The following is a 26,438-nucleotide window of genomic DNA, read 5'->3' on the forward strand; positions in this document are numbered from 1 at the left end:
TGAGAGTAATCAAATTCCACGGCCGCTGAGGCCCGTCTCTCTCCCTGTCTCCTCTTATGCAGCAGCACTGCACAGGTACTCAGTAGAGGTGGCACAAAGTATGCGGTTGAGCCATCCAGGCGACAACACTAAGGCTGTGTTTAAAAAAAAAATCCACTCTGGGACCTGGTTTCAGAAAATAACGTTTCAGGCTCCTATACCGCCCCGTCCATTTGATGATTGGCCAAAATGAGCAAAATGCGTCTTCGTGTGGACGGGCCCTAATCAAAGTGCTTGAAACTGCTTGAAATGTAGGTTATATAGTGTGCTAAGTCCTCTTCCACACAGGACAGTTTTTTTTTCTTTGATTCATCACCCTTATGTAGAACACTGACACAAAACATAATTTTCGTTGTTTAAAGAACAATAACATCTAAATGAATGTGCTGAACAATTGCACAGTATACTATCTATGAATATGTAACATATCACAGCTGTAAGTGCTGGTGCACTTTGAAGTGCTTGAATTTGACTTTGGAAAAGGTATAGGAACCCTGGATTTCACGTATGCATGCCCATTTGTGTACTGTATTTGAATTGATCAAATCAGCCCACTCACTGACATTGAGGGCAGCGAAGAAGATATATGACAAACTTCACCTCTCTCAGAATAAGCAGACATACGGCCGCTCACATCAGAACATGCACATACAAAAGCCGAGGCACACGTTGTGCGTCATCCGACTCAAAAGCGGATGAATGCCAAGCATAAATAATTGATTTTCACAGTCTGATGTAAGCATCCTGCCACTTCAGTCTGCTGGCTTTCACAGTCACAGTGTGGTCTAAGTGGTTTGGTGTCTTTATAAGCTATAGTGCTTATGGACTCGAAATTGATTCTGCTTTACCTAAGTGTTCTACATACACACTCTTTATCATCTCGTCTCAGTGCTTCACATAAGCAGCGCTAATGTCTTTAATTTAGATAATCAGGTCAAGTTACTGATGACTGACACCATGTTACTTAAATGATCTTACCATGAAAGGTCTGTGGTGACTAAGTGGTCAGTGTTAATCAGTGAATAATTTATCTATAAAATGTGAGAAATTAGTGCAAAATACCCGTCCAGCGCTCAGAGGAACCATCTATAGCAAAGAGGCCACAATCGCCCACATTTGAGAGACTGGGTCCATTTAGTTTGAAAAAAGATTGTTCAGTGCTAAACAACAGCGATTAACTTATTGCAGTAATCTTCCTGACCAAGAAACCTGGCTACCATAATCAGAAGAGGCGATTTGACGATTCTGATTTCCCCAGATACAGATTCTTCTTCTTTTTTATTGGCTGTGCACAGCAGATGTGTCACTGATTTTCTTATTGGCTTTTTACATGTATGCATGTGGACGATAAAGACTTCAGTGAAAGAATTGCAGAGCAGTGGGATGAAAGCACAGATCATTATACGCAGTGATGAGTCTTCACCCTTAAAAAGATATCAAAAGTCAATCAGGAAGCAGCATCTTGTATATTCTTTACAGATTAAATAGATGCATAATTATCCCAAAATAAAGTCGGAGTTTGTCATGCAATTTATAAACTGCGTGAACGCAGCCTAAATGGTGTGTGTGTGTGTGTGTGTGTGTGTGTGTGTGTGTGTGTGTGTGTGTGTGTGTGTGTGTGTGTGTGTGTGTGTGTGTGTGTGTGTGTGTGTGTGTGTGTGTGTGTGTGTGTGTGTGTGTGTGTGTGTGTGTGTGTGTGTGTGTGTGTGTGTGTGTGTGTGTGTGTGTGTGTGTGTGTGTGTGTGTGTGTGTGTGTGTGTGTGGGTGTGTGTGTGTGTGTGGTGTGTGTGTGTGTGTGTGTGTGTGTGTGTGTGTGTGTGTGTGTGTGTGTGTGTGTGTGTGTGTGTGTGTGTGTGTGTGTGTGTGTGTGTGTGTGTGTGTGTGTGTGTGTGTGTGTGTGTGTGTGTGTGTGGAAACTGAAATTTGAAACTAAGCAAAAAAATAAATAAACTGGGGGATATAACCTACAATCCAATACTATTAAATACAGCTGCCCTGTAACAAATGTGGCCTTTGGAAACTAGCTATAGTGATAATATATATAATGTAAAAATTAGTGGTAGTATTTCACGATTTTTCAATTTAATGGATTTTGGTTTATGACTTAATCAATGAATAGGAAAAAAATTGTTTATTTTTAGTGAGCACTAACTTTTTGTAAACCTTTACATATTAAACACAATTGTTTCGGTTTATACAAAATAACAGTGCTCAGTACGGTATATTCGAGAAAAGGGGAAACCTAACATTGCAAAAATATTTAAATGAATATCCTTGGCATAAAATAAACAGTTAAACATAGAGTGCTTTTTCTCCCAATTTTTTAAAAACAGAAACAAAAATGATCCCTTGTCTAATGACAATCCATCCAGCGTTGTCTGTGCTAACGTTAGCTGCAGCATGTTCGGAGGCTGTAGAGCTCCAGAGCGAGGTGATTTATTTCTGCACAATTTGCACACAACCGTGCTGTTGTCCATTTTTCCACTTGGTCGTTTTTTAGAAGTCAAATGTCCGCCCACTAAACGCAGCTTCTTCTCGGTTTCATTTCTCTCATGTTGTGTCCTGTGCGTCAGTATTATGGGCCGTGCGGGAGCTCATGCAGCGAGCAACGTTCTGCAATGTGCAAAAATCGCGTTATTTTTTTATCACAGAATTTTATTTGAATTAATGCTTAGAAGCCCCAGCCCTAGCAAAAAGCTATAATAAGATTTTGCTGCAGTTTTTGTTGTTAATCCAACTTTTCTCTCATTCACTGTCTATTCACAGGTCCTCTGTCTGCTTTGTACAAGGATGTAAATGTAGTTCACCCCTCTCTGCTAAGCTGTGTGGGGCCTCTGGAAAGTCAGCAGGTTCGGGAGCTGCTGAGAAGACTCGGAGTTCACGAACTGGAGCCTCAAGAGCTACTGGAGCAGCACATCTACCCTTCAATACGGAACAACAAATGGAAGGTATCATTGCATCAACTGTCAAATCTAATAGCAAGTTTCCTGCTTTAAAAAAAGTAATCCCCAATATATCTGGCTTAAATATTTCTTTCTTTATTTCCTTTGTCACTCTCTTTTCTCTACCCGTTGTTCTCCAGATGAAGCCCGAGGCGGTGGTGGTGAGTTACTTGGTTTTCATCAAGATGCATTCCTCCAACAGCCAGGATGACTCAGACACTGCAGTGCCCGTCCTCACCAGCAGGGGTCTGCTGTGCCCATCCAGTGAAAGGGTGCACTTCTCTGAAGAGTACGGCAACATGAACCTGCCAAAGAAACTGCCTGGTAAGGAGAATCCCACAGTTCTTAATACTGACACACGCACATACACTGTGTTTGTAAAAAGGTTCACGCAGCTGAACATGAACCTTGTAATTCTCCAGGTATTGTTTTGTGTCCATGTTGGCCCTAGAAAGCCAGCTAAAATATCAAGAGCAATCAGCAATACTTGTTTCTTACTGTCCCCAGCTGACCTCCCCCTTTTCTTCTAGGGAAATTTGTACATCAGCTGTTTGTTTACTTGTTTTCTGTACGTGTACGGGTTTGTGTGTGTTTTCTTCTGTGAGGAAAGTAGGTTGCAATTATGTGAGTGTTTGCTTTCATTGTTAGGGTTAAGGAAAGCATGAAATGCCTGCGAGTATTGAGGCAGAAGTGTGTGTCTGTATGTGTGTGTATTTGTACTGTTTTGTGCAAGTTCACAATTCACAAGAGCTAGCTAAAGTCTCACAGATTAAAATTCACGTTCATTTCTTCAGGTTCTTTTTGTTTGTTTTTCTTAAACAAGTACAGTGCCTGTGCAAAACATGCCTGTTGGGAACAGGCCAAATTCTCGGCCTGTGGTGTTTGTTGCTGCTTGCAGCTTTCTCAAGAACCACTCATACAAACAACTTTATACTCATCAATGCACTTCCTTGGGTCCTGAGCAATACACTTGCCATGACATGGATTCTTTTCACACCCAAGTAATGGCTTTCATCACCAGACTAATCGCAAATGCTTATTAGTCTGGGCCCTCACAGTTCATTTTCAATTTCCAAGGGAGCTGAGATTGCTTCTGCATGCAACTGGATAGACCTACAACCAATCAGAGCCATGAAACCTTATTCACATCCCATCACAGAAACAAAACGGCCCTGCTTGCTCAGTGAAAAAAGAATGGAGGTCGAGTAAAAAGTGTTGTCAAATTACAGCTAAACAGTACACAAAAATGCATGCAATTATATACTGTGACAGAATGTGGAGTCATATCTGATCAGTGCTGCCTAGTTTGACAGTTTTTTATCTGAGTTTCTGCTCAATGGACCTGCAACCTGGAAGGAGACTCTGTCAGTCATCGTCTTAAACCCGCCCCTCATGGGTTGAACAGTTGTGATTGGTCCGCACAGGGCCAGGTCGGCTGGAAATCTGTCTGTACAGGACCGTGGCCATATCTACCTGCTCAAGCAAATGAAACATGATTTTGACAGATTTGTGTGGTTTCCTGGTTATGGCTACTAAAGATCAGAAGCACAGATGAAATACACTCTAGTTAACAGGAAAAACACCAAGAGCAGACTTTACCATTAGGCAATGAAGGCAACTGCCTGGAGATCCCCACTAAAAGGGCTCCAAACATAAATATATGATGTTAAGATATATCTACAAGCGCTTAAAAAATATTCAATTCATCTGTTACCCACTGTTCCTCTGCTGAAGACTACTTATTTACACACTGTATTATGTATTGTTCTTCCTCCTGTAAACACTTGGCTTCTCTCTCCACCAGGCTGTGATTGGGTGTTGCTGAGTCCCTACTATGTGCAGACAGACGGTGATGTAGCAGGATGGAGAGAGCTGTTCAGCAGGCTGGGAGTTAGAGACGGTCTCATCCTCCGCAAAGAGAGACAAACACTCACAGCTAAAGAACTGGTGAGGAGGACAGCCTGACCTGTTACCTCAGCCAGTTAGGAATCACACTCCACTCCATCACACTCCACTCCGCTGAAAAAATCCAATTGTTCTGGCACAAAAATGTCAGACCACGGTAGTGACAGCCCCACCTGTGAGCCCATATGATAAAGGGCTACGGTTTTGTTATGTAAGGACACAATATTTACTGGTCGCATGGACACCAGAGACAGAACACAATCTTCTAGCAGCACGCTGCATTAAAAAGTAACTGTGACTCATCATGATGAATAAGATGATTAAAGGATGAAGATATTAATCATTCAGAGTCACACCAGGACTAGAGGGACAATAGCTGCTTTGTGGATGAGCAGAGAAAGCAGGTGACTGGGGCACACCACACATTCCTGGTGCCTGTTTTTAGCCTGAGCTAAAGCAAGAACGGATAATATGTGGATTTGTCATAATACTATCAGTCATTGTGTGGCTTATGCTGCCTTCATACAGTGCGGGAAAGATGGTACTTATGTTATTCCTGTATCAGGTGCAGATACTCTGGAATTAACTGTAATACTTCCTATTAAGTGCAAATGAACACAACATAATAGACTCTACTCCTGCTCCTCCCCCAGGCCTCCAGTCCCTGGTCAGTGGAAAGTGCAAAGTGGCACCAAAGTCCAGGAGAGGGCTTTGTGCTTGATGACTACCCCTGTGAGGAGTTTCATGCTCTTGCCACGGCCCAGCTGCCCGACCCCCTCCTCCTGCAGCAGAGAATGGCCTTGCTGGAGCTTCTGGCAACCAACTGGGATACAGGGTAACACGCACGCACACACAAACACACACATACCAAGGGACACACCCTCACTTACATATTTCTCCTCCTATGTTATGTTCTGTCAAGTTAAGATTGTGCGGCTGGTGACACAGTGGTTAGATCAGCTGCCCGGTGTAAAGAGGCTGATGGTCCTCGGGGCAGCTGCCGCGGGTTCGACTCCGACTCCGACCTGTGGCCCTTTGCTGCATGTCTCCACCTCTCTCACCCCATTTTATATCTGTCCTCTGTATAAAAAGGCCTGAAAAATTGCCAAAAAAATAATCTTTAAACATTTTTTTGTCCCATTTGAGGAGCAGGTGCCTTCACTAGGTGTCTGTTCTGTTAAAGAAACCTAGAGATAATGGCTAGGTTAATGGCTTTGGGGTTCGTCAGGGTCAGGTAGTAATCACCATAATTTCTACTTCGGCCAGCAAGTGATTACTGGGCTCAAGTGGGGACATTGTTTGACAGTTAAATGTTATTTCCCCATAAGAAAAAAGCAGTGACACATGAGCCTTTTGTTTGGGCTTGATGTCAACAGAGAGATCAGTCCGGGGAATAATTCATCCGGATTTAGTTGCTCTTAGATTTGCCTCATCTCGTGTGTTACTGTTATGTGTGTTGGTAGAAGACAGCAATTCAGGCAAGGTGAACACTGCCAGTAAAAGTTCAGTATAGAAGTTAAAAGTTGAATGAGGTTGTGTTGGAGCCTCTTTGCCTACCACTTATTTATAGCACAGCTGGATGAACACTTATCACATCCCACCATCTCCATTGCATAATTTATCATTTTTATCAATTTATCATTTTCCAAAGCATGCCATCAAGGTTCGTACTGCAGATATTCATATTACACTTTTCATGTTCACCTTTTGCTGGCAGTTCAGTTTATGAATGCAATTCTTATCAGACACAGACTTTCAAGTTTTCTACAGTATGATGTTGCCCCCACCTGCACTTGAATGCACCACACTGGTAAATAATTCAAATCACTTGACAGATAGCTGCTTTACTATGAAGTAATATAAGAGACAAACTGAAAAAATCCATAATTCTCATGTAATGGATTACCTCTCTCAAGCGAGACTTCCATACTCTACTAAAGCAATGGAGACTGCTGGCTGCCTGGAAGTACACAGCATAATATGATCTAAAATTCAGCTGGCCGTAAAGATAATCATGCAACAATAATGATGATAAAACAGTGTGCGGGATGTTTTATGGTATGAAATGTTTTGTACACATTTTCTGCTGCAAGTGTAGACACTTTTGGATCAGCAAGTATGTATCTATCCTACAAGAGAAAGCTGATAAGTGAGGTAATGTAAATGTAAATGAAACAGGAAAAAGGTCATCAGCAAGTTTATTTCTGTAAACCTGCTTGATAAGTATTACTGCTAACTTCACCCATATTGCATGTACATTGGACCTGCGGTGAGGCATTCAAGTAACGATACAGATTCTCGCAGAAAGCCACTGAGGGAAACGAAAAGATACCATTGGATCAAAATATAAGGGACTGAATGAGACCAGAGCGTTTTTTTTCTCTATCCCAGAATGAGTTGGTGTAGCCAGACCATACTTGAGCACTGCTGTAATGTCTGGCGATGCAAAATTAGAAGAAAATAAAAGGTGTTGCAAGCAATGATGTAACTTAGCATATATAGGCCTCGAGGGGAGGAATAATCTGCATACAACATTATTAGTAACTAATCTGAAATTGAAATACTGCAATGTAACACAAAATCTATAGGTCCATCATTTTTATACCTATTCTTACTTTCCTGCAACCGGCGATTGCTGATATATTCGCCCAGGTGTGATTGCGCCGGTATAAACTCTCACGGAAAGACATATTCTCTTCACACTTACTTTCCTTATTAAACAGAAAAATACAACAGTACGCCTTCTGAATTCAAGTTAGCTCTTTCACATTAGCGACGACGTTAGCTTAATTACCTTGTGAACTCATCATGAAACACACGTCATTCAGACTGGACAGAAACAGAACTAAACTTGTCAAACCCGTCTTAGTCAGTCTTTCAACTACTCAACGAAGAAAATAAACCCTTATCTCACCCAGTACCATGTGAAAAGAAACAGCAAAGCCACTAGACTCCATTAAACAAAACAGTCATTTTACCTCTCAGATCATCATAAAAACACTGAATTCAAACTGGACAGGGAAACACTAGAGCAGGTTGCCTGTCAATCATAGGGCAAATACAAATGTAGTTTTTACATAGCACATGTGGAGTATAACTGTCAACCATTACACTGGCCAGTTTTCATTCATTCATTCATCTTCAACTGTTGTTCCAAACGAGGTTGATCCCAGCTGACATCGGGCATGAGGCGGGGTACACCGGACGCCAGTCTATCACTGGGCACATAGAGACAAACAGAGACAGACAACCGTTCACACTCACATTCACACCTACCATTTTAGAGTCATCAATTTACCCAACACCTGCATGTCTTTGGACTGTGGGAGGAAACCGGTGAACCCAGAGAGAACCCACGCAGAACAGTAGTTCCGCCACTTTGTTGAGATGTCACAAGTGGCATCAAGATCACTGAACTACACATTATATGGCTGTAATTCTTGTATTGTTGTCATGAACTCTGAGAAGGGAAGTTTGTATTAACTCATTCAAAACATTACTTAACTTTCCTATTGTTCCAGACACCGCTACTCTCAGTACCTCGCAGCACAGGTGATTGACAGTGATGGACAACCAATCAAATCCTCCTTCTACCACTTCTTGTGTCAGCTTGAATGGGTCCCAGCCTTTCGCCCGCTTGAGGGAGAACGGCAAGAGAGAAAGTACCTCCGTCCAAACTCAGTCTACCTGAACTCACCTGAGGTCACCAGCCTGCTGGGGACTCATGTCTGTTATGTGGACATAGAGCCCAGCGAGTTCAGCCGAGCTCTAGGTAAAAATATGTATACTATGATGTAGATCTCTGTTGTCCATAGCTCAAGTTAGTGGTTATTCTATAACTGCTGCAGGTTATTTTGAGTCAGTTACACAATGGACAATCTTTGATGCACTGTCTTCCCCTCTCTTTTAGGAATGAGACAAAGTATCTCCGTGGATGTTCTGATAAACTACCTGAAGGAGTGGTGTGTCACAACAGAAGCAGATGACCAGGAGCAGAGACTACCTGAGGACGAGTTAGAGGGGGCAGATTTCACTTCGACAGTTGAGCACATCCACAATGTCTACACCTATCTGTCTGAGAACTGCCCCCAAAGCAGCCTGAAGGAGCTGTTCCAGCATACCCCTGCTGTATTCATAGAGTACAACAGGTACGTCTTCAGGTGTATCAGCATACTTTTTCAGGTTAATGTCTAACTTCTGCCACCTCAGGCCATAAATAAAACCTTGCCCCCAGGCGAAATGGTGAGTGGTGTTGGGGACGTTTCTACCATCTGAAGGAGGTGTGCTGGAGCGACACGACAGGGATGTTCCAGCGCTACAAAGGGCTGACAAACGCACCAGACAGCCCTGTCCAGCAGCCCAAAGTCCTGGCTCCCTTTTACAGCCCGCTGGATAACATGAAAGCCCTCTTCACCAGAGTAAGCACACATCATTTCTTAAAGGAGCAGTGTGTGGATTTAGTGGCCTCTAGCAATGAGGTTGCAAATTGCAACCAACTAAATTCCCCTCCACTCCATGACGTCACCCATTGGTTTCACCCCTTTTGTGCTTTAGTTCCATCCATTAGTAGTTAGAAGTAACCAAGTGTTACTTCTAACTACTAAGCTAGTTAGCGGGACATGCTAACTTTTGCAGCGTAGCTTTTTTTTACACTCTTACTCTTGTGTTGTGGGTTTTTGAAAGGCTTGTAAAAATACACGACCCACCAAACTCTTTGAATACTGAGTATCTCTCTTACTACAGCCCCATTTAAAGCAAAAGCTTGACGGAACATGCGCCTTATTACAGTTGCTAAGCTATGATTGGACAACTGATGTTCGGGGGAGGGGTTTAGTGAAAGGTCAGTTATAAGATCTAATAATGCATTGTTGAGGACTCAGTATCTTAGTATCTCAATATGATTATTGCAGGTTTTGGGAGTTGAGTTGGCAAATGTTTTTACTATGAAGGCTCTTCTGCTGTGTTGTAGCCAATTTTAAACTTATGTACACTATACATGCGTCTGTGGTTATGTCTCTTATGTACAGCTTCTGAATGTGGATCTCAGTCCCAATATGAACCAGTATGTGGGCTTGTTGGAACTGATCTGTTCCTCATCTCCCATACCAACTGCTGAAGTGCTGCAGGATGTGTCGGTGCTCTATGCCAGACTTGGTAAGGACTTTTAGATTTCTCACACATTAGAGAAACTCTTTATGTCCCATCTGTCTGCTGTTTATAATCTCTCTCTGCTCAACAACGATTTCTTTCTTCACTACCTTGACTTGTTACATCCTCCCTCTGATCCCTGACTTTAGATGTAATATCTTTCTGTTTTCAACAGCTCAAAAGTGTAAGATTCAAGTATCGGGTGACCAGGAAAGCATCCCTCAGTCCAAACTTAACCCTGCCTACTGCTCCACCTTGAAGGGTGAGTAATGCACACGTAATTATGTTGCAAACACGATCCACCCTTCTTTCCCTCTTCAGCCTTTGTGTCGGTTCAACTTCCTACTGGCCTGATGATTTACTGCAAAGTATTTGCCATAAACGAGCATCATCCAACACCTGCCAGTGCAGTAAATGTTCTTAAATCAACTGGGATTTTTTTGCTGCAGTCTGGAATCACTTTACACTTGAGACTAAAATCAGTCCTATAGCTTACTGTATTGTCTGCGGTGTTCGGAGGGGTGGCAGCAGCAAAAAAAGCAGAGCTAAAAAAAAATTAAACAGACTTTAAAAAATGTTGCACAATCAGTACAACTTGACCAATATTAGATTTTTAGTAATATTCATATTTTAAAAGGTCCTATATGAATATATTAGCTGATATTCCTCTTTCAACGTAAAAACATAACCTAGACATTTTTGATAATGGCCTCTTAAATGTGGTTATATAAAGACATCAGTGACCAACTAGACAGCACTCTCTGTTGAAGACACTATGTAATGGTAACATTGAATCACTGAAGTTTCAGGCATTTCTGTACTGCTGTGCAAAGTAAGGAATGAATTCACCAACAAAGGCAGTAAAGAAGACGACTGCCAGCTACTGAATATGGATGCAAACATTGAGAAACTGACCCCAGCTGTCCTTTTTGGCTCCTGTTCAGGTATGGTGTCGGATAAGAGAGTCTTCCCCACCAAGGATAACAACTGGGTGAGTCTGGCACGCAAACCCATGATTGCTGACAACAAAGAGGTGGAAAAGATCTTTAAACCCCACAAGCAGATCTGTCTGCTCAACCTACCAGCAGCAGAGAAGAAGACTGCTCCCAGGAGCAAGACTGGGAACTTTGGTACGCTGCTGCTACATTTCTCTTACATTTAGCTGTCACTGTTACTGTTACTGTTACTGACACAGCACTTTTTACTACTTTTACTAAAGATATCTAAGTACTTCTTAAACATCTGCATTTTCTTAAAACATGCGTGGGCACCCGCTACTTAACGTGGCGATCCTTAAGATTTCACTCCTGGTTGATTGGACTAAAGGTCCCAACAACAAACTACTTTTGTTTTAACAAAGAAGTCAGGCAATAATTGGCCTTTTTCCGTTATTCTGTCTGTCAAGGGTCTGATTTTATACTGCGGACGGTCACAATAGTGACAGTAGCGGGTTATCTCACTGAGAAGTTGGAGCCTGTTGCCTGCAGCTCTTCATCTAACAGCTCACTGTGGCTGCTCTTGACTGTTCCACCATTCCTGCAATATTTCAAACCAATCCGCTGTCAAATAATTCCCAAAATGACCGTTGTTTTGTAGATGAATGTTTGATGAACAGTCGGTCAAGCTTACGCATCAACACATTGTATTATACCGTAGACTTGCATTGCCAGATCATACTCCAGTACTGCAGTATGGTCTGGCTGCATAAGTTAACATTCTGGGATAGAGGGGGGGGGGACTCTGGGCTGTTTGTGTTTCTTTAAACTAATCACAACTGCCTAAGTCCTCCTGCAACAGTGCCCTTGCAAAACAGATAGCAGAGATAGAGGAATCTGTTCTTTACATTCGGTAAACCAGACTACATTTCATGTGACTCCCATTATAATAAAAGCTTACTCATGTTGCTATGGGATCTATTTCATCCCCCCTCCTATGTTCTCTTATGGGCACCGTAGATTTGTGCTTAATTACTTCTCATTATACCCAATAGGTTAATGATTGTAGCCCAGGTTAAAAAGGCGATTCTGACTATTGTCGTATGATTGCGTGCCAGGTCAGACAGTGCCGGGAGCAAGAGTCAACACCGTACTTGCCTTCAATGAGACGGACCGATCTTTGTTTCTGGAGATCTGCGGGATCCGTCAGCTGTCCCAGTGTGTCAAGACTGAGCCTCAGACTGAGAACTGGAGACCCTGTCCGTCTGTGCAGGGCATGGTGCACTCTGTGATACCCTACATCCAGAGGTTCCTGTACCACCACGACGAGCTGGCCGAGGTCTATTCAGAGCTGATTGACAACAACATTGGAGAGAAAATCAAGCGACTTGTTTTTGGACAGGTCAGTTTAAAACCCGGAGGTTCTTATTTGCTTGGTTTATTAAAGATGTACTGGTTGCAGTGAAGCATCAAGGGGAGAATCTCTGACTGTAATCATACCCATCTAAAGGAAATAGTTGTCATTGAGCCCTTATGAACTCTCTTCTTCCTACGTATCTCTTCACAGGTGGGTAAGCTGTACATTCGCTACCAGCTGGATGTAGCTGACAGTGAGGAGGTGGTGGAGCTGCAGGATGTCATCTGTCTTCTTAAGGACGAGAAGGAGCTCTACATCCAGAAAGATCACCTCTCTGCCAAGCTGGACATCTGCAGGTTTGTGTGAGATGGATTCAGTCCCAACACTCACTGCTGCTGCCGGACTAATTCCAACATGTGTTGATCGAACAACAAAATCATCACCTTCCTTTTCAACCTCCATTAAATCAAGAAGTGCTATTTTCCCACGATGTTTTAAAAAATTCACTACTGAGAACGCCATTAGAGTAGTTGGGTTTTAAGAGCAGTGCTCAGTTGTTCGTCCCTTATACGAACTTATACATTTGTATAAATAAATAAGTAAAGTATAAATGAAATCACTAAACTGTGAGGAAAGAAAAGACCTGTTTACTTGCAACAGTAGAACCTCAGGTAAGGTCATGAGGACTAGAGTAAAGATATTACAATTACTGAGAATAGTGCATTACATGACGTACACACTAATACCATGGCTTATTAGGGTTGGGTTGGGTTTCTGTGTATCAAAAACTGTACCCTGTACTGAAGTTGACATTGAATGTCTGGTCTGATTCATCCTTTCATTGGATAGTTCTTTATTTAAATCAAGATGTATTTCCACATTTAAAACTAGTTTTATACAACTCAAAGTCTGGGTGTCTTAAAGTGGTATTTTGGAGGGATTTTTGACCACTTTCATCAATTCTCAAGTGGTAAAAATGGTTAAAATTAGCACCAAATCTGTGTAACAAATGGTGTTAATCCAAAAATTGCAACAATTTATGAGACACAATAGAGCATGTGGATGGCTTTTATGTATTTTAATCTTAATTTACTTGGCTCTTATACACTTCTACAATTAATTGATTTAATTCAGAATTGATTATTCTTATTTTTAGTCCTGATTTATGACTAGAATACCTTCACTCAAAGAGCTGAGCTGCATCTCAAATGGATCGTCAGGTTCCAGCCCACAGATTATGTAGGCTACATCACTTTTATGTGGCATCCATGGTTGACCTGTTGTCTCCCCCCTGCATACCACCCCCACTCCACCCTCAATACTCCTAAAAATGGGTGGAGTCTAATGAACTAAGTAAAGTATCTTACCAGCTCACGTTTTAGCCTCAGTACCAAAACTGTGATTTCAATATGCAGTAGAGATGCTGATTCTGATATGATATATGACATGACAGCGGTAATAAACTGGCCTTATTAAGCAGATGGGATATGGGCCACAGGATCCATCCACAGTCTTATGTTATGATGTTATGTGTGTGTGTGTGTGTGTGTTTGTTTCAGGGAGCTGGTGAAACTGTTCTGCACAGAGAGCAGCCACAGAAAAGAGCTGATGCATTTCCTGAGTGGCCTGATAACCTCTCTCGATGTAAGTGATATATGATCCCTCCAAACATTGATCACGAATCCACATCCAGTGCTGACGGCCTTTGCTTGCTCACAGACTTTCACCCCGTCATCCTCTCCCTCTCTTTTCTGCCACACATACACACTTACTGCTATCACAACAGAGCTGACTGAAGCTGGAACTAATAGGCCCTTTTCCTTGGAGGGAATCACGTTTACATTTCATGGCAACTTGCTCTCGTCTCCGTGGAGCGGTGCGGCAGCAGAAACTCTGCAAAGTCAGAGTTTAAAGGTTAACAGGGCTCATATCAGGCCTCATGTTTGATCCCTCTCTGTTCAATATCTTTCTCTGCAGCAGCAGCACTGGGCTGCATTATATAATCAATGGTGAAATCTAAATAGGACATAGTTTTAAGCTCTATGTCTGGATTTAAGTAAATGGAATAGAATCAGATTCTGAAGCGTAACACCCACTTAATACACTGGAGTCAGACAGACGCAGATATGAGGCTTAGGGGAAATTGCGTACAGATCTGCCTCGCTTATTACTTTAACTTTTGTATTACACCAGGACATTTATAAAAGTGTTACTGGCAGTACATGATAATTAGGTCATCAGCATTTTAACAAAATGAGACATCTATGAAGCAACAAGGCTAGGTACATCTGCCATGTCCCGAAGCTGAAAGAGAAAACCCCAAATCTACTTATCTGGTGTTCAGGCATTCAGTAGTTCCTTTTGTAAATCCTGACTGGTTCAGTCCTGCATGTTAATCCTCAGTTTCTGTATTTAGTAAATTAACTTTCAAAATGAGTGAGTTATGTTTTACAGACTGAATAATAAGTCCACTTTTCTTTGAAAGCATTAAGAAAGTCTTTAATACTGTATAAAACAAATGGGATGTACTATATTTTGTGATAAGTGCATATTGTCCCCACAGTCATTAACTCTGTCTGTCTGTCTGTCTGCAGGACAAAGGATCTCTGAAGAGGTTCTTAACCAAGGAGGACATCAGAGAGCTGCCCAGTGAGGAGGAGCTGTGGGAGGTCCCAGAGCCCCCCAAACCAGAGATTATTCTGGAGAGAGGTACGGAGGGCGCCCACACACACACACGCACAAACACACACACATTTCCCCACAACTTAGCCTCACTGCGCTTAAAGTGAAATTCTGGTGTGAAATCATCCCAGGGTCTTTTTAGGCAAATTGGGTCATAAAATAAGCCATCAAGACATTTTTTTCATGTATGAACTATTAACGTAGATTTTCCGGAGAGACGCTAACAGCCTGAATTGCACGCATTAAAACTTCTTTTTTAACCTCTAATACTGCTCCAAATAACACCAAACCTTAAAAGGGTGTTTTGAAGACTTACCTACTGGCCCCTGTACCGGCTGCACTATTCAAGTCGATTGAGAACAGTGATGGTGAAAAGTAAGACTAGAGATTTATTTGCTTGGACTGATGAGGAGGTGGAACTGTTACTGAAAGGAATGCGAGTATGAGGCAGTAACAGCAGCGGACACTATAGACAGGGAGTCGTTGCAAAGTAAATACAGCGACATATTAGAGCGGTACCAGGAGCATTATCCATTGCAGGAGGAAGCCACACAAGAAGGATGAAATCACTAAAGGTATGTCAGGTACGCATCCCGTTAGCTAAAACAGCAGGAGAGATAACGTAGTTAACAAGCCTCCGGTGGAAAATGAATTGTTTTTTTTCCAAACCCATATTCATCTTGTCTAAACACACTCCTTAAGGGCTTGCTTTCTCTATTCTGTGGCAGATTGCGCTATTAAAGTTGTGCTTTTGTTTCACGAGAGAAGTTGTCAGTCTCATTTCTTATATAGCATAATGTGACCAGGTATAGATAGATGCTTTATTATACATTCATACTGTCTTGTAATTCTGCTTGATTTTTATGCATCAGATTGATACTTTTAAATATGAAATATTTAATTTTTCTTCTGGGGGAGCATGCCCCCCTGGACCCCCATGTATCCTTCTCACCTCTCACTTGTTTTCATGCCTGATTATTGACAAATTACTTGAAAAACAACAGTGTTAATCTATCTCTCTGCACTTTATCACTACCCCGTCCATGTCTTCCTCCTGAGGACACAAATCTATTTAATAGCTGATTTTAAATATTCAGTTTCAATATTATAGAAGGCTGGGTAATTTCCTAAAAAAAACGCTGGGCTGTAGCTTTTAGCGAACGGTACTTAAACAGCAAGAAATAGTGCATTTGTTGGAATCTATTTTCAGCAGCAGATTAATACGTCTTTGGCACGCAGGAAAGTACTTCAAGCAGCAGGAAAGTGTACGTGGAATTCAGTCATAATAAACTGTGTGTGTTCATAATAATGAAGGGACATCAGCAATGGAGCTCTATGGATCAGGTGTTGGGCACAAACACAATACTTCCTCATCAACATTTCAGCTCCATTTTGAAAGTGTGAGGGAAATACACATGTGTTAATGTGTGAGATAATGCCAGTGTGAGCAGAACAGCAGCAGGTGCTATAATGAAACTGCTGCTTTCTCTCAGTCTGTCAGCGACATCTTACATCTGCAGTTTCTCCACATCTCTCTGTGACACTTGCCTCGATTTCCATTATCATTTCACAACATTCAGCCTGTTTTTCTTCTCAGTCTCAGCCCTGCACAAACACACACCTCGCACACACACAAACAAACACACACACACAGATAGATAACTGGTGTGTTCCTCACATATGCTAATTCAGGTTTGTTCGCTGTTGTGTGTGTGGCGACATAAAAGAGCAGCTGTTGCCAGGGCTCAAAGAGCGAGAGGAGCAGATCCCTCACTGCAGCAAAGAGCGCACACACTTTCTCTCTTTCACACACACACACACACACACACACGCGCACACGCACACGCACACAGACACACACACACACACACACAGAGACACACACAGGGATTAATATGATCAAAAGACGCTTTCATTAAAAATCTGTTTGATGGCTTAACGGCAGTGAACCAGGCTTTTATATGATTGGTGCCTTACGACTTTTATCCGGTCTTTGCTTCTTCTCCTTTGGTTTTTACTACTTGAAAATGCTGTATTTCAGTGCCATCAAGGAGTTACTCCTCCATCAGCTCCCCAGAGGAGCCTCCTCGCCCCGCACAAGACGATGGGGAACAGACGCTGGTTTGCTGGCCTCCTCGAGCATCTATACTGAACACGGGAGCCAGTCGTACAGGTACATTCAGAAGCATTGTGCTTGATCATTTCTTCTCTGTGGGGAAACTACATTTCTAATTTCCCACAACTTAACAGGTCTGGCAGATAGCAGTGTTGTAGAGGCGGTCATGAAGATGTGGCCACCTCCGGCCGGGCCTAAAGACAGAGACCCTGAAAGGGAAGCTCTCCCCAGAGGAAGCAGCCACGTCGTCCCCCAGAGTCCCAGCAGCACCAGCAGCTACGAGGGAAACCAGCTACTCCGGAACAGCAGCAGAACTACAGACCAGCCGGGCCTCCAGAGAGTCCTCAGCTCTCCAGGACAAACTTTCCTTGCCGCTGTGACCACCAACACAACACGACCTCCAGGTTAAACATTTAACACACTCCAGTCTCCTACTGCCATCATTCGTACAAACTAGTATTAAAGTTATAGATTACAGTATGCTCTCTTTGCTTAATTAAAGCCACACTATGTAGAATTTGGACATTTGTGACTCTGAGTGAAGACACAAGCCCCTTTCACACATGCACTGCAAACCTGTAATTATCAAGACATTAACCAGCAGGGCTGTATGTGCGAACGCAAATATCCGATTCAGTTGGACCAGACATCAAAGGAGTTCACCCTGCCAGCTCCCTGATACAAAGACCGGGTAATCTCAATTCAATTCAATTTTATTTACAGTGCCAAATCATAACAAAAGTTATCTCAGGGCACTTTACAGAGTAGGTAAAGACCACACTCTATGACTTATTTATGATTTACATAGACCCAACGATTCCCCCATAGAGTACGGTGGCAACGAAAACCTTCACTATAACAGACAGGAACGTCAGACAGACCCAGCTCTGTGGAGGACTCTCCGAGTGAGCTTGTGTGGGAATACAGCTGCTTTTTCTCCAGTGTATCCACGGAGTTGATGTCAGTCACCATGCGTCGTCCAACAGCGGAGCAAATCCAAACCGCTGGCGGTGACTATCTCTGGACCTGATTCCCCTGACATCGTCCAGGGTTCATGTGTGAAAACGTCTGCAGGGGCACAAACTAAAACTTTGAAAGATCTCAAAATCACAAACATTTTCTGCACATAGGCCAAAAGAGTTGGAAGCCGTCACATCTGGCTGTAGATGTTTTGAATGTTGAAATATGTTTTGATCACTTATTACATGTTTTTTTCTCACTTGTGTCCATTATTTGTTCTTTGTTTATGTGTCTGAAAATGTGTCGGTTGTGCTGCTGCCTGCCTTGGCCAGGACACTCTTGAAAAAGAGATATTTAATATCAAAGAGTCTTTTTCCTGGTAAAATAAAAAATGAAATGAACTGATAAACATAGTGGCTTAATTTTCGTCTCGTCTGTCACTGACAGAGTGCAGTCAGCAGAGTGAGACCACCAAGTCTGACAGAGCTGAGAACGGAGAGGAAAGCCTCAGAGCGTCCAGACCAACACACTCTCCTCCATCTGCTCAGTCTGCTGAGACAGCCAGCACCCAGACCGCTCCAAACAGCCTGTAGGCTTCTTCTCCTCATCCCCAAAAATCTGAAATATTCATGTAGAAAACTAATGTTGATTTTTACTGTTACTCAATATATAATCCCAAATCCCCTTGGCTCACTTTCCTCTGTAAATCCTTTGTCTCTCTCTCAGCATCACCCCCGAGGCTGTGGTGCTTTCCAGTACGTTTCATGGAGCTGCAGAGACTGAGCGTCCTCCCCTGAACCTGGACTTCCCGCTCTGGAACAAAGGCCAGCCTCCAGAGGCCACACTCGAGGACGTGGAGCTCACCTGCCAGAGACCCACCACCGTCAGTACATTCACTACACATGACGGCTTCTCAGCGGTTGTGCATTGGCTAGATTTTCTAAACTGTACTCTGCTTGCGTAGGTGGTGTTACCCGACCAAACAATGGACCTTGCAGCGATCGGGGAGTGGGGGGAGCAGCTGGTCAACTCCTTCCTTTGCCACTGGAGAGACAGCGGGGACCCCGGACGACCCTCACACGTCCTGTGGTGTAACCAGAGCGGGGAGACCGGGCAGCCGTACGACTTTAAGCTCACTTATGGACCCGCAGGCGAGCAGAGGGTGGTGTACGTGGAGGTCAAGTCCACTATAAAGAAAGAGAAGTCTTTCATCCACCTCTCTGCCAACGAGCTTGATTTTGCACTGAAAGAGAAGGAGCGCTATCACATATTCAGAGTGTACAGCGCAGGAGACGCCCAGAACGTCCGCCTGTGTCGCATTCAGAACCTGGCGCAGCATCTCCACACCAAAGACCTGGCACTGTATCTGTTCGTATAAGTTCTTTTTGTAGGAGTTATTTGCACTACTCCAACACACCACAGTGACAGGCCAATGTGTATTCTAAAACATTTATATGCCTTTTAAGTGTATCTTAATTGCACTGATTTTAGTTGTTTTAAATGTACGTGATACTAGTGTTTGTGTTTTTTTTTAGTCATTTTTGCCTTCTAAAAAAAAAAAATGCACATTCCTTGTTAATTTTTCAGTCCAATATATTTTTATCGTGTGTTTTGTAGAATGTGTACATTTTAAAGTGGTCAGTGGACATAGTGAATGTTTGTAACCTTTTTTAATCCCCCCTACCTCACCTTTACTCCAGCATTCCTTTGGAATAAAATCCTTTTTCTGTCAGCTGAATGACTTTGACTCACATTAGTGACATGCGGCCTGTTTTTATTCTTTAAATAAGCTTACAGACGCTTCTAGTATATCATTAGCAATGGGGGACTCTGTCACGTTAACCTCACTGACTGATGACGTGATTACAGCTGAGGGTTAAATTAAATCAAGTGGAAGAGGAACTGACTGGACAGGTCCCTCATAGGCTCCCATCATTCCTTGTAATTACACTGTCACAGTGAACAAGCAATACTTGGAACGTGCAGGCTCGCTGAACATCTATATGATGCTCACAGAGCAACTCCTCTTAAACCAGTTACAAGGCTCTCCTCGATACACTAACAGTATTACTCTCCCAAGAAAAGGCCCTCAGACATTCTACCCAGATCAAACGGAATCACTGAAACCTACAAAATCTGAATTCAGGAAGAAAATACAGATTCTGTTGGGGGTTAACTACGCAGACAGCAATCCAGTGTCCTACTGTGTGGGGGAAAATCCAGAACATTTCCTACTTCTTATTTCTCTGGCCCCTGGTGGTCCCTGGACCACACTATCAGAGCCACAGTCTGTACTTGCCGTAGGATGGTAATCCTTGCAAAACAGGACACTTCTCACACATGTGATGAGTGTTGGTAGATAGATCAGAAGCAGCCTCTGGGGACAGCACCTCCCTATTTTAATCCTGTGATGCAACCTCTGGGTAACCATAGGGCTGTTTTCGACCAAGAATCAGTCATGCGTAATGCGCCGCTGAGACAAACTCCTACTAAATGAACCAGTTGCAGCGTATCGCTTAACAAAACACAGGTTATTCAGTGTAAAGCTCATTAAAAAAAAACAACTGTAGTGTATTCAATGCGGTACATCTTACAATGCATTTCATAGGACGAGTCAAATAATGTTCTAATAGAGAAAATGAACATAAAGTAATAAAGGTGCAGTGTTGTGGAGTCGAGATACAGATACTGAGCCACAGTCATGAGACAAAACAGAGATGACTCCCAGCTGATATTTGTTTTTTCACCAAAAAAAAGCACACATTTTTATTAGATGTGGGACTCCTCTTGAGCTGCACACATGCCTCCTCTGTATTGTACTTATGAGGCATTCATGTGCGGCGTGTACACTCCAACTTCAGAGCTCTGAAGTCATAAATAAAAGTAAAGAAGTGATTTTGGATTGAAACCACAACAAAATGAAACCTGTGACATGATGGTTCTTTGGTGACAGTCGTTTGTGTACTTCAGGGGTGTAGTGCGTAAAGGTAAACACCAGATTTATTTTTAGCTAACCTTTATTCCAACGAGCAAGTTGCATTGAGGTCGGAAACCTCTTTTGCAAACGAGATCTGGTCCACACGGCAGTATAAAAAGCTGCAGACGATGCACAGTCAGATAACAGACACAAATGGATAGCTATGCTAGAATAAGGCTCAAAGAACAAAAAGTTTACCATAGACTTTGCAGTTATCTTGAGTTCACCAGTTAAGAAGAAGAAGAAGTCCTTTTATTAATTCTGCAAGGGAAATTCCATTTTTTTCAATCTGTATTATACAGGTTACACACACACACACAGGCCCGAAATACACACATGCACAAACAGGACCTATATACATGCAATTAATGGAGAGATGTCAGAGCGAGGGGGCTGCCAGTAGCTCAGCGCCCCGAGCAGTTGGGGGTTCGGTGCCTTAATCAACAGCACCTCAGCAGTGCCCAGGAGATGAACTGGTTACCTCTCCAGCCACCAGTCCACGCTCCATTCATCGTTCACACAGGGACTTGAACCGGCGACCCTCCGGTTCCCAGCCGAGTCACCTGTGGATGGATGCCCTAAAATAGATTGTGCAGACTGTCACATTGAGTGATTAATCAGGTATAATACTCATATTGATAATAGGTCACTTTTTTCATTTTCTCAAACAAACATTAGTTGGGCGTTTTGTGGTTGATGTTGGCTGGGGATGGCACGTGGCTACGAGTCACTTATCAGGACAGAAAAATCCACTCCTGGTGACTCTGCTAACCTGGCCGGTGGAGGTTTCCAAATCTGTCCACAATATCTATTTGCTTATTTGTAGCATTGGAAAACAGCATCAGCTCATCTGCATTCAGCTTGTTGTAGTTTGAGTGGAGTCCAAAATTACAGGTGGACGGTATATAGTGCATTGATTAATGAAGGTCTACGGCTATACACAACTGCATCATCTGCATAACAAGGGATAATACTTCCATACATCAAACATCTAAATCTTTTTTAGAGAGAATAAAAGTAGGCCAAAAAGCAACTCTTGAGGAACAACAATTTAAAGGTAACTGCTTTGAAAGAGAGGATGTCACATTACATGTCACATAATAATAATAATAATAATAATAATAATAATATTAAATGCCCATTGCTACAGGTTTATCAACATTCATTCATTCATTTGCCCCCTCTTTATTAAGAGCATGTGCATATGATATTAGAGAAAGAGAATTAAGCCATAATATTTTTTAAGCAATATTTTGAGAATAAAGTCATAATAGAATGAGTTGCTTCAAGTCATACAATTATATTTTTTATTCTGTGTTTCCCTCTCCATAAATAACAACATTTCCATCATAAATCGGTGCGTGTAAATCCACCTAAATGCAGAAAATGAAGTGTTTGATGCTCTGAGTTTTCCTTCCCTGAGACCGCCGCTTGTGATTTTGTCGTTTTCACCATTATGAACAAAAATCTGTTAAAATCTCTACATTTCTATTTTGTCGCAGAACTCCAGTCACAGTCGCTGAATGTTACGCAGTTGTGGTCGATAACGACAGGAAAAGATGCCCTGCACCCCGTCGGTATTTCTGACTGCCCCTGAACGCATCATAGTCTGTACGGAGACAGCGAGCAGCGGCGGCTCCCGGCGGAGCAGCGCTGCGATTGGCCAGAGCGGAGAGGAGGGGGAGGGCTTTTCTCCCCCCTCCCCCCTCCACGCTTCACTCCCGGCGCTCCTCTCCTCTCCTCTCCTCCGCTCCTTCCCCTCTCCTCTCCTCCCATCCTAGAGGACAGAGCGATGCGGAGACAATAGGACGCAGAGCCGGAGGAGTGTGCAGGATGCTCGGCGCCACATCCACCGTCGCACGGCTGCACAGAGGCTTCTCGCAGCTCAGGCGTTTCCCTCGGCTCACCTGGCCTTAGTATGCGCTCGGATCGCCCCGTGTGTTTACCAGCAGCCTGGACTGACAGGGCGGACTCCACAGCCTCCGTATGGGAACCAACTGAAGGGTGAGTAGCGGAATAAACTCGGATCTATCCTCACCTGCACCCTGACTCACCGCATCTGACTCATCCGGTCACACAGCAACGACTGTAACAACCGTAATGTAGGCTGTTAGTACACTGTGTTTTATCGTGTTCATTACATGATGCACCAGGCCTGTTCTGTGCAGCAGCACACACTGAAAACAATGCTGTGCTCCTTAATGGGGTGCTGTATCTTATCCTGTTTACCTCCAGTAAACAAGATAAACAGCATCTTACACTGTTTACAATATGTCATAGTGGGATTAATGTTACTGATCACAAAACAGCCTCTTGTACCCCTCCCTGGCCCACCACCCCCATCATGCAGCCTCTGTTTTGGGGGCAGACAGGTATCTGCAGCAGCTCTCTCTGTCTGTGTGTGTGTGTGTGTGTGTGTGTGTGTGTGTGTGTGTGTGTGTGTGTGTGTGTGTGTGTGTGTGTGTGTGTGTGTGTGCGTGTGCGTGTGTGTGTGTGGGCCTGTTACTCAGCTCTGGGCTCTGTTTCACTAAGGAACAGTGATTTTGCTCAGTGTCAGTGCAGTCTGAGGACACACTGCAGGTGGGAACCAACATGACGTAGCTCCACAGACCGATGCTGAAGCTGAGGACGTAGAATAACAACAGACCATAATGTTTACATCCCGACTGCCTCCATACACATGCTGCTTTGGGCGCCCGCTGGGCCTATGGGTTGTGGTTTTTTGTGCCTTCCTTGTGAGAAATGAAGGCTTGTGACAAAGTGTTTGTACCCGTTACGTTGCATCATTGCCACCCAGGAAACTTACTAGTTATGAAAAATTCTCTATTAATGCGGGAGTGAACCACCTCACACCTCATCCTCTACTGCATTATGTGCTCTGAGGGTGTCTGGTTGTGTGTGCGCGTGTTAAGCCTCAGACACAGCTGATCAAAGTGGGTTGCACTGTGATGAAAGGACGCACACACACACACACACACACACACACACACACACACACACACACACACACACCACACACACACACACACACACACACACACACACACACCACACACACACACACACACACACACACACACACACACAAACCAGCCCGATGAGTCACAGATCACAATGTAGGTCACATAGACGGTCCGGTGCTCAACAACCCTTGTCAGCAGGCATCTCACTGGCAGTGGTGGTAACTTTCTGTAGGGCGAACTCTTCCGTCACGATACAGGTCGTTTCATTTCTCAGTACATTTTTTTCTTCATATAAGAGTACATATTACGGTATAGCTTTTTTCTGGTATTTCAGTTAATAGTCCATATGAGATATAGGTAAAATGGGAATAGGTGAAGCCTTTTTTTGTGTGCTCCTGTGTGAATGAAATACTGGACAAATGAACTTGAACTTTAGTGCAACATGAACAGGAGGTGCAGGGATCAGAACGTAGAGCGTCATTCCAATTGATGTAAATAACGCAGAAAAATAGACGCGATATATGTTTTATATCGCTTTGACGATGTATATCTAAGTGCCCTTTGCGATATGACAATTTTGATCCTCAAACCAAATCTGTAATGTTCAAATGACTCTCCCTCAGGTAGCCTTTTCAGGGAAATGTCAGTTTTTATGTGCTTGTTATTATCAATTCAGACGGCGTAAGTGTGTACCACGACGATATCCAAATCAATTCCATAGTAAGACGATAAATGATCCTATCGAATTACGGCAGGCGATGCACTGTGTTTCACTTTTCTGCGGTGCATGGCACTAAACTCTTGGCCTCGCCAGACCATCCTGATCTCTGAGCCCCATTGTAGATGGAGATGGAGGTGAAGTCCCAGAGGATCGGCTGCAGTTACATCAGACCCCCAACGCGAAGTATAAAATCAACCTTAATGACCTTTCATTTTCAATTATTAAATCAGAAGCAGCATTGATGATTCTCACAGTATTGTCCTTCTCTCTGACTCAATTCTACTTTTGCGTGGCCAAAACAACAAAAAAAGTAAACACAGATGACACTGCACTGGTTACTGTCGCTAGCACTCTGCTAAAGACACAACCTAACTATAGCTTACCAGTAGCTGCACTTTTCCAGACACCGCGGCACAGTCAAATCGTAATCATAAGGGGGGATCTTCCAGAGCCACAGAGGACCTTATGCAACTGTCTTTATGTATGACACCGGTGGAGTGCCTCTTCAAATCCAAAGTGTGGTTTCAGGTTGTATAAGATTTCTAATGACACTAAAGTCAGAGGTCAGAGGTCAGAGGTCAGGTACAGGAGGAGGAGGAGGTCTGTGTCATTATTTTTCTGACCTTAGATTAAGCCGTAAATGTGGTCAAAAGTCTGCTTCACTGGGGATTTGCCTTGCTATTAATTCAGTAGGTGCTGTTGGCTAGTGGTGCAGGGATATTGGCCAATACACACACACACATACACACTTGCTGGTACTGTGCTGCTGGTACTGTGCTGCTCTCTCATCTCTCTCATTATTTTCTCTCCCATACACAGCTTCCTGTCAATGCATGGTAACATATGAAGACTCTATGTGTGTGTGTGTGCGTCAGTAGGTCACCTCTGGTCATGCCAGATGTCTGTATGAATCCTTAATGTTTGTGTTGCGGTTGCTGCAGGAAACAGGAATGTGTTTGTTTGCGGCTGGTGCGTGAGGAAAACTGAAAGGCGGTCGATAAAAGGACGAAGATGCCGTCGGCTCTGATCGCTCTGGGGCGGTATCGCTGCACCGCCTCGGCTTGTGAGTGCGCTCGGACTGTCGGCTCTGCCCGCCGGTTGCATAAGCAGTCTGGGATTTAGTCAGCCGGCGGCCCCTGGTTGCTGCTCTCTTTCCACAGAGTGTCAAACCTGGTGGCACAGAGTGTCAGTGTTGGGAGAGGAGGCAGGAGGAGGAGGAGGAGGAGGAGGAGGAGGGAAGAGCTGGATTTGTGGTCACTTGAAGGGAACATGGTGTATTTTCTGTCCGTTTCCAGTGTGTTGCATTTGAGAGCCTGTGGGAGTACACAGGTGCAGTCCTGAGGAGGAAAGTAGGGTTTCTATAAAACGGCTGGATTAAAACTGCAAGCAAATCATTACCACATGAACATTTAGACGGATATTTTATAATTACAAGGGTTAACTTTGCAACTAACAATTATTTTTATCATCAACTGATCTATTGATTGACTTTTGGATGAATCCGTTTTGTTTGTTTAGTCTGTAAAATGTCCAAAACTAGTGAGAAATGCCCACAATGCTCACAGTTGACCCTCACACATTTAATATGCTGGATCCAGATGAATCATTTAGGCAACTATTTGATTCATTTTTTGTCAATCAACTGGTTCATTAATCATCTAATTGCTTCTGCACCAATGATTACAAATGAGGT

General features: G+C 43.2%; 2 protein-coding genes across 3 annotated transcripts in view; both read left to right on the top strand.

The window, feature by feature from the left end:
* LOC310960707 (uncharacterized protein) overlaps positions 1-19,753 on the top strand; it is a 48,258-nt gene extending 28,505 nt beyond the window's left edge. For both annotated transcript variants that reach the window (XM_083932474.1, XM_083932475.1), the window contains 19 exons: positions 2,806-2,987; positions 3,122-3,305; positions 4,786-4,928; positions 5,540-5,721; positions 8,408-8,658; positions 8,797-9,034; positions 9,121-9,304; positions 9,914-10,040; positions 10,210-10,296; positions 10,979-11,164; positions 12,088-12,371; positions 12,537-12,682; positions 13,886-13,970; positions 14,921-15,035; positions 17,050-17,181; positions 17,259-17,528; positions 18,532-18,673; positions 18,811-18,967; positions 19,049-19,753. In XM_083932474.1, coding sequence (XP_083788600.1) covers positions 2,806-2,987; positions 3,122-3,305; positions 4,786-4,928; positions 5,540-5,721; positions 8,408-8,658; positions 8,797-9,034; positions 9,121-9,304; positions 9,914-10,040; positions 10,210-10,296; positions 10,979-11,164; positions 12,088-12,371; positions 12,537-12,682; positions 13,886-13,970; positions 14,921-15,035; positions 17,050-17,181; positions 17,259-17,528; positions 18,532-18,673; positions 18,811-18,967; positions 19,049-19,462 — 3,509 coding nt within the window. In that variant the 3' untranslated portion in view covers positions 19,463-19,753. The remainder of the gene's footprint in view (positions 1-2,805; positions 2,988-3,121; positions 3,306-4,785; positions 4,929-5,539; positions 5,722-8,407; positions 8,659-8,796; positions 9,035-9,120; positions 9,305-9,913; positions 10,041-10,209; positions 10,297-10,978; positions 11,165-12,087; positions 12,372-12,536; positions 12,683-13,885; positions 13,971-14,920; positions 15,036-17,049; positions 17,182-17,258; positions 17,529-18,531; positions 18,674-18,810; positions 18,968-19,048) is intronic.
* Positions 19,754-22,895: 3,142 nt separating this feature from the next.
* The window catches only part of bsk146 (brain specific kinase 146), a 13,542-nt gene continuing 9,999 nt past the window's right edge, over positions 22,896-26,438 (top strand). Inside the window, exon 1 of the mRNA XM_083932431.1 lies at positions 22,896-23,065. The gene's annotated coding sequence lies outside the window, so the exon portion shown is untranslated. The remainder of the gene's footprint in view (positions 23,066-26,438) is intronic.

This window comes from Echiichthys vipera, assembly GCF_963691815.1.
Source record: "Echiichthys vipera genome assembly, chromosome: 18".
In the NCBI taxonomy this organism is placed as follows: Eukaryota; Metazoa; Chordata; class Actinopteri; order Perciformes; family Trachinidae; genus Echiichthys; species Echiichthys vipera.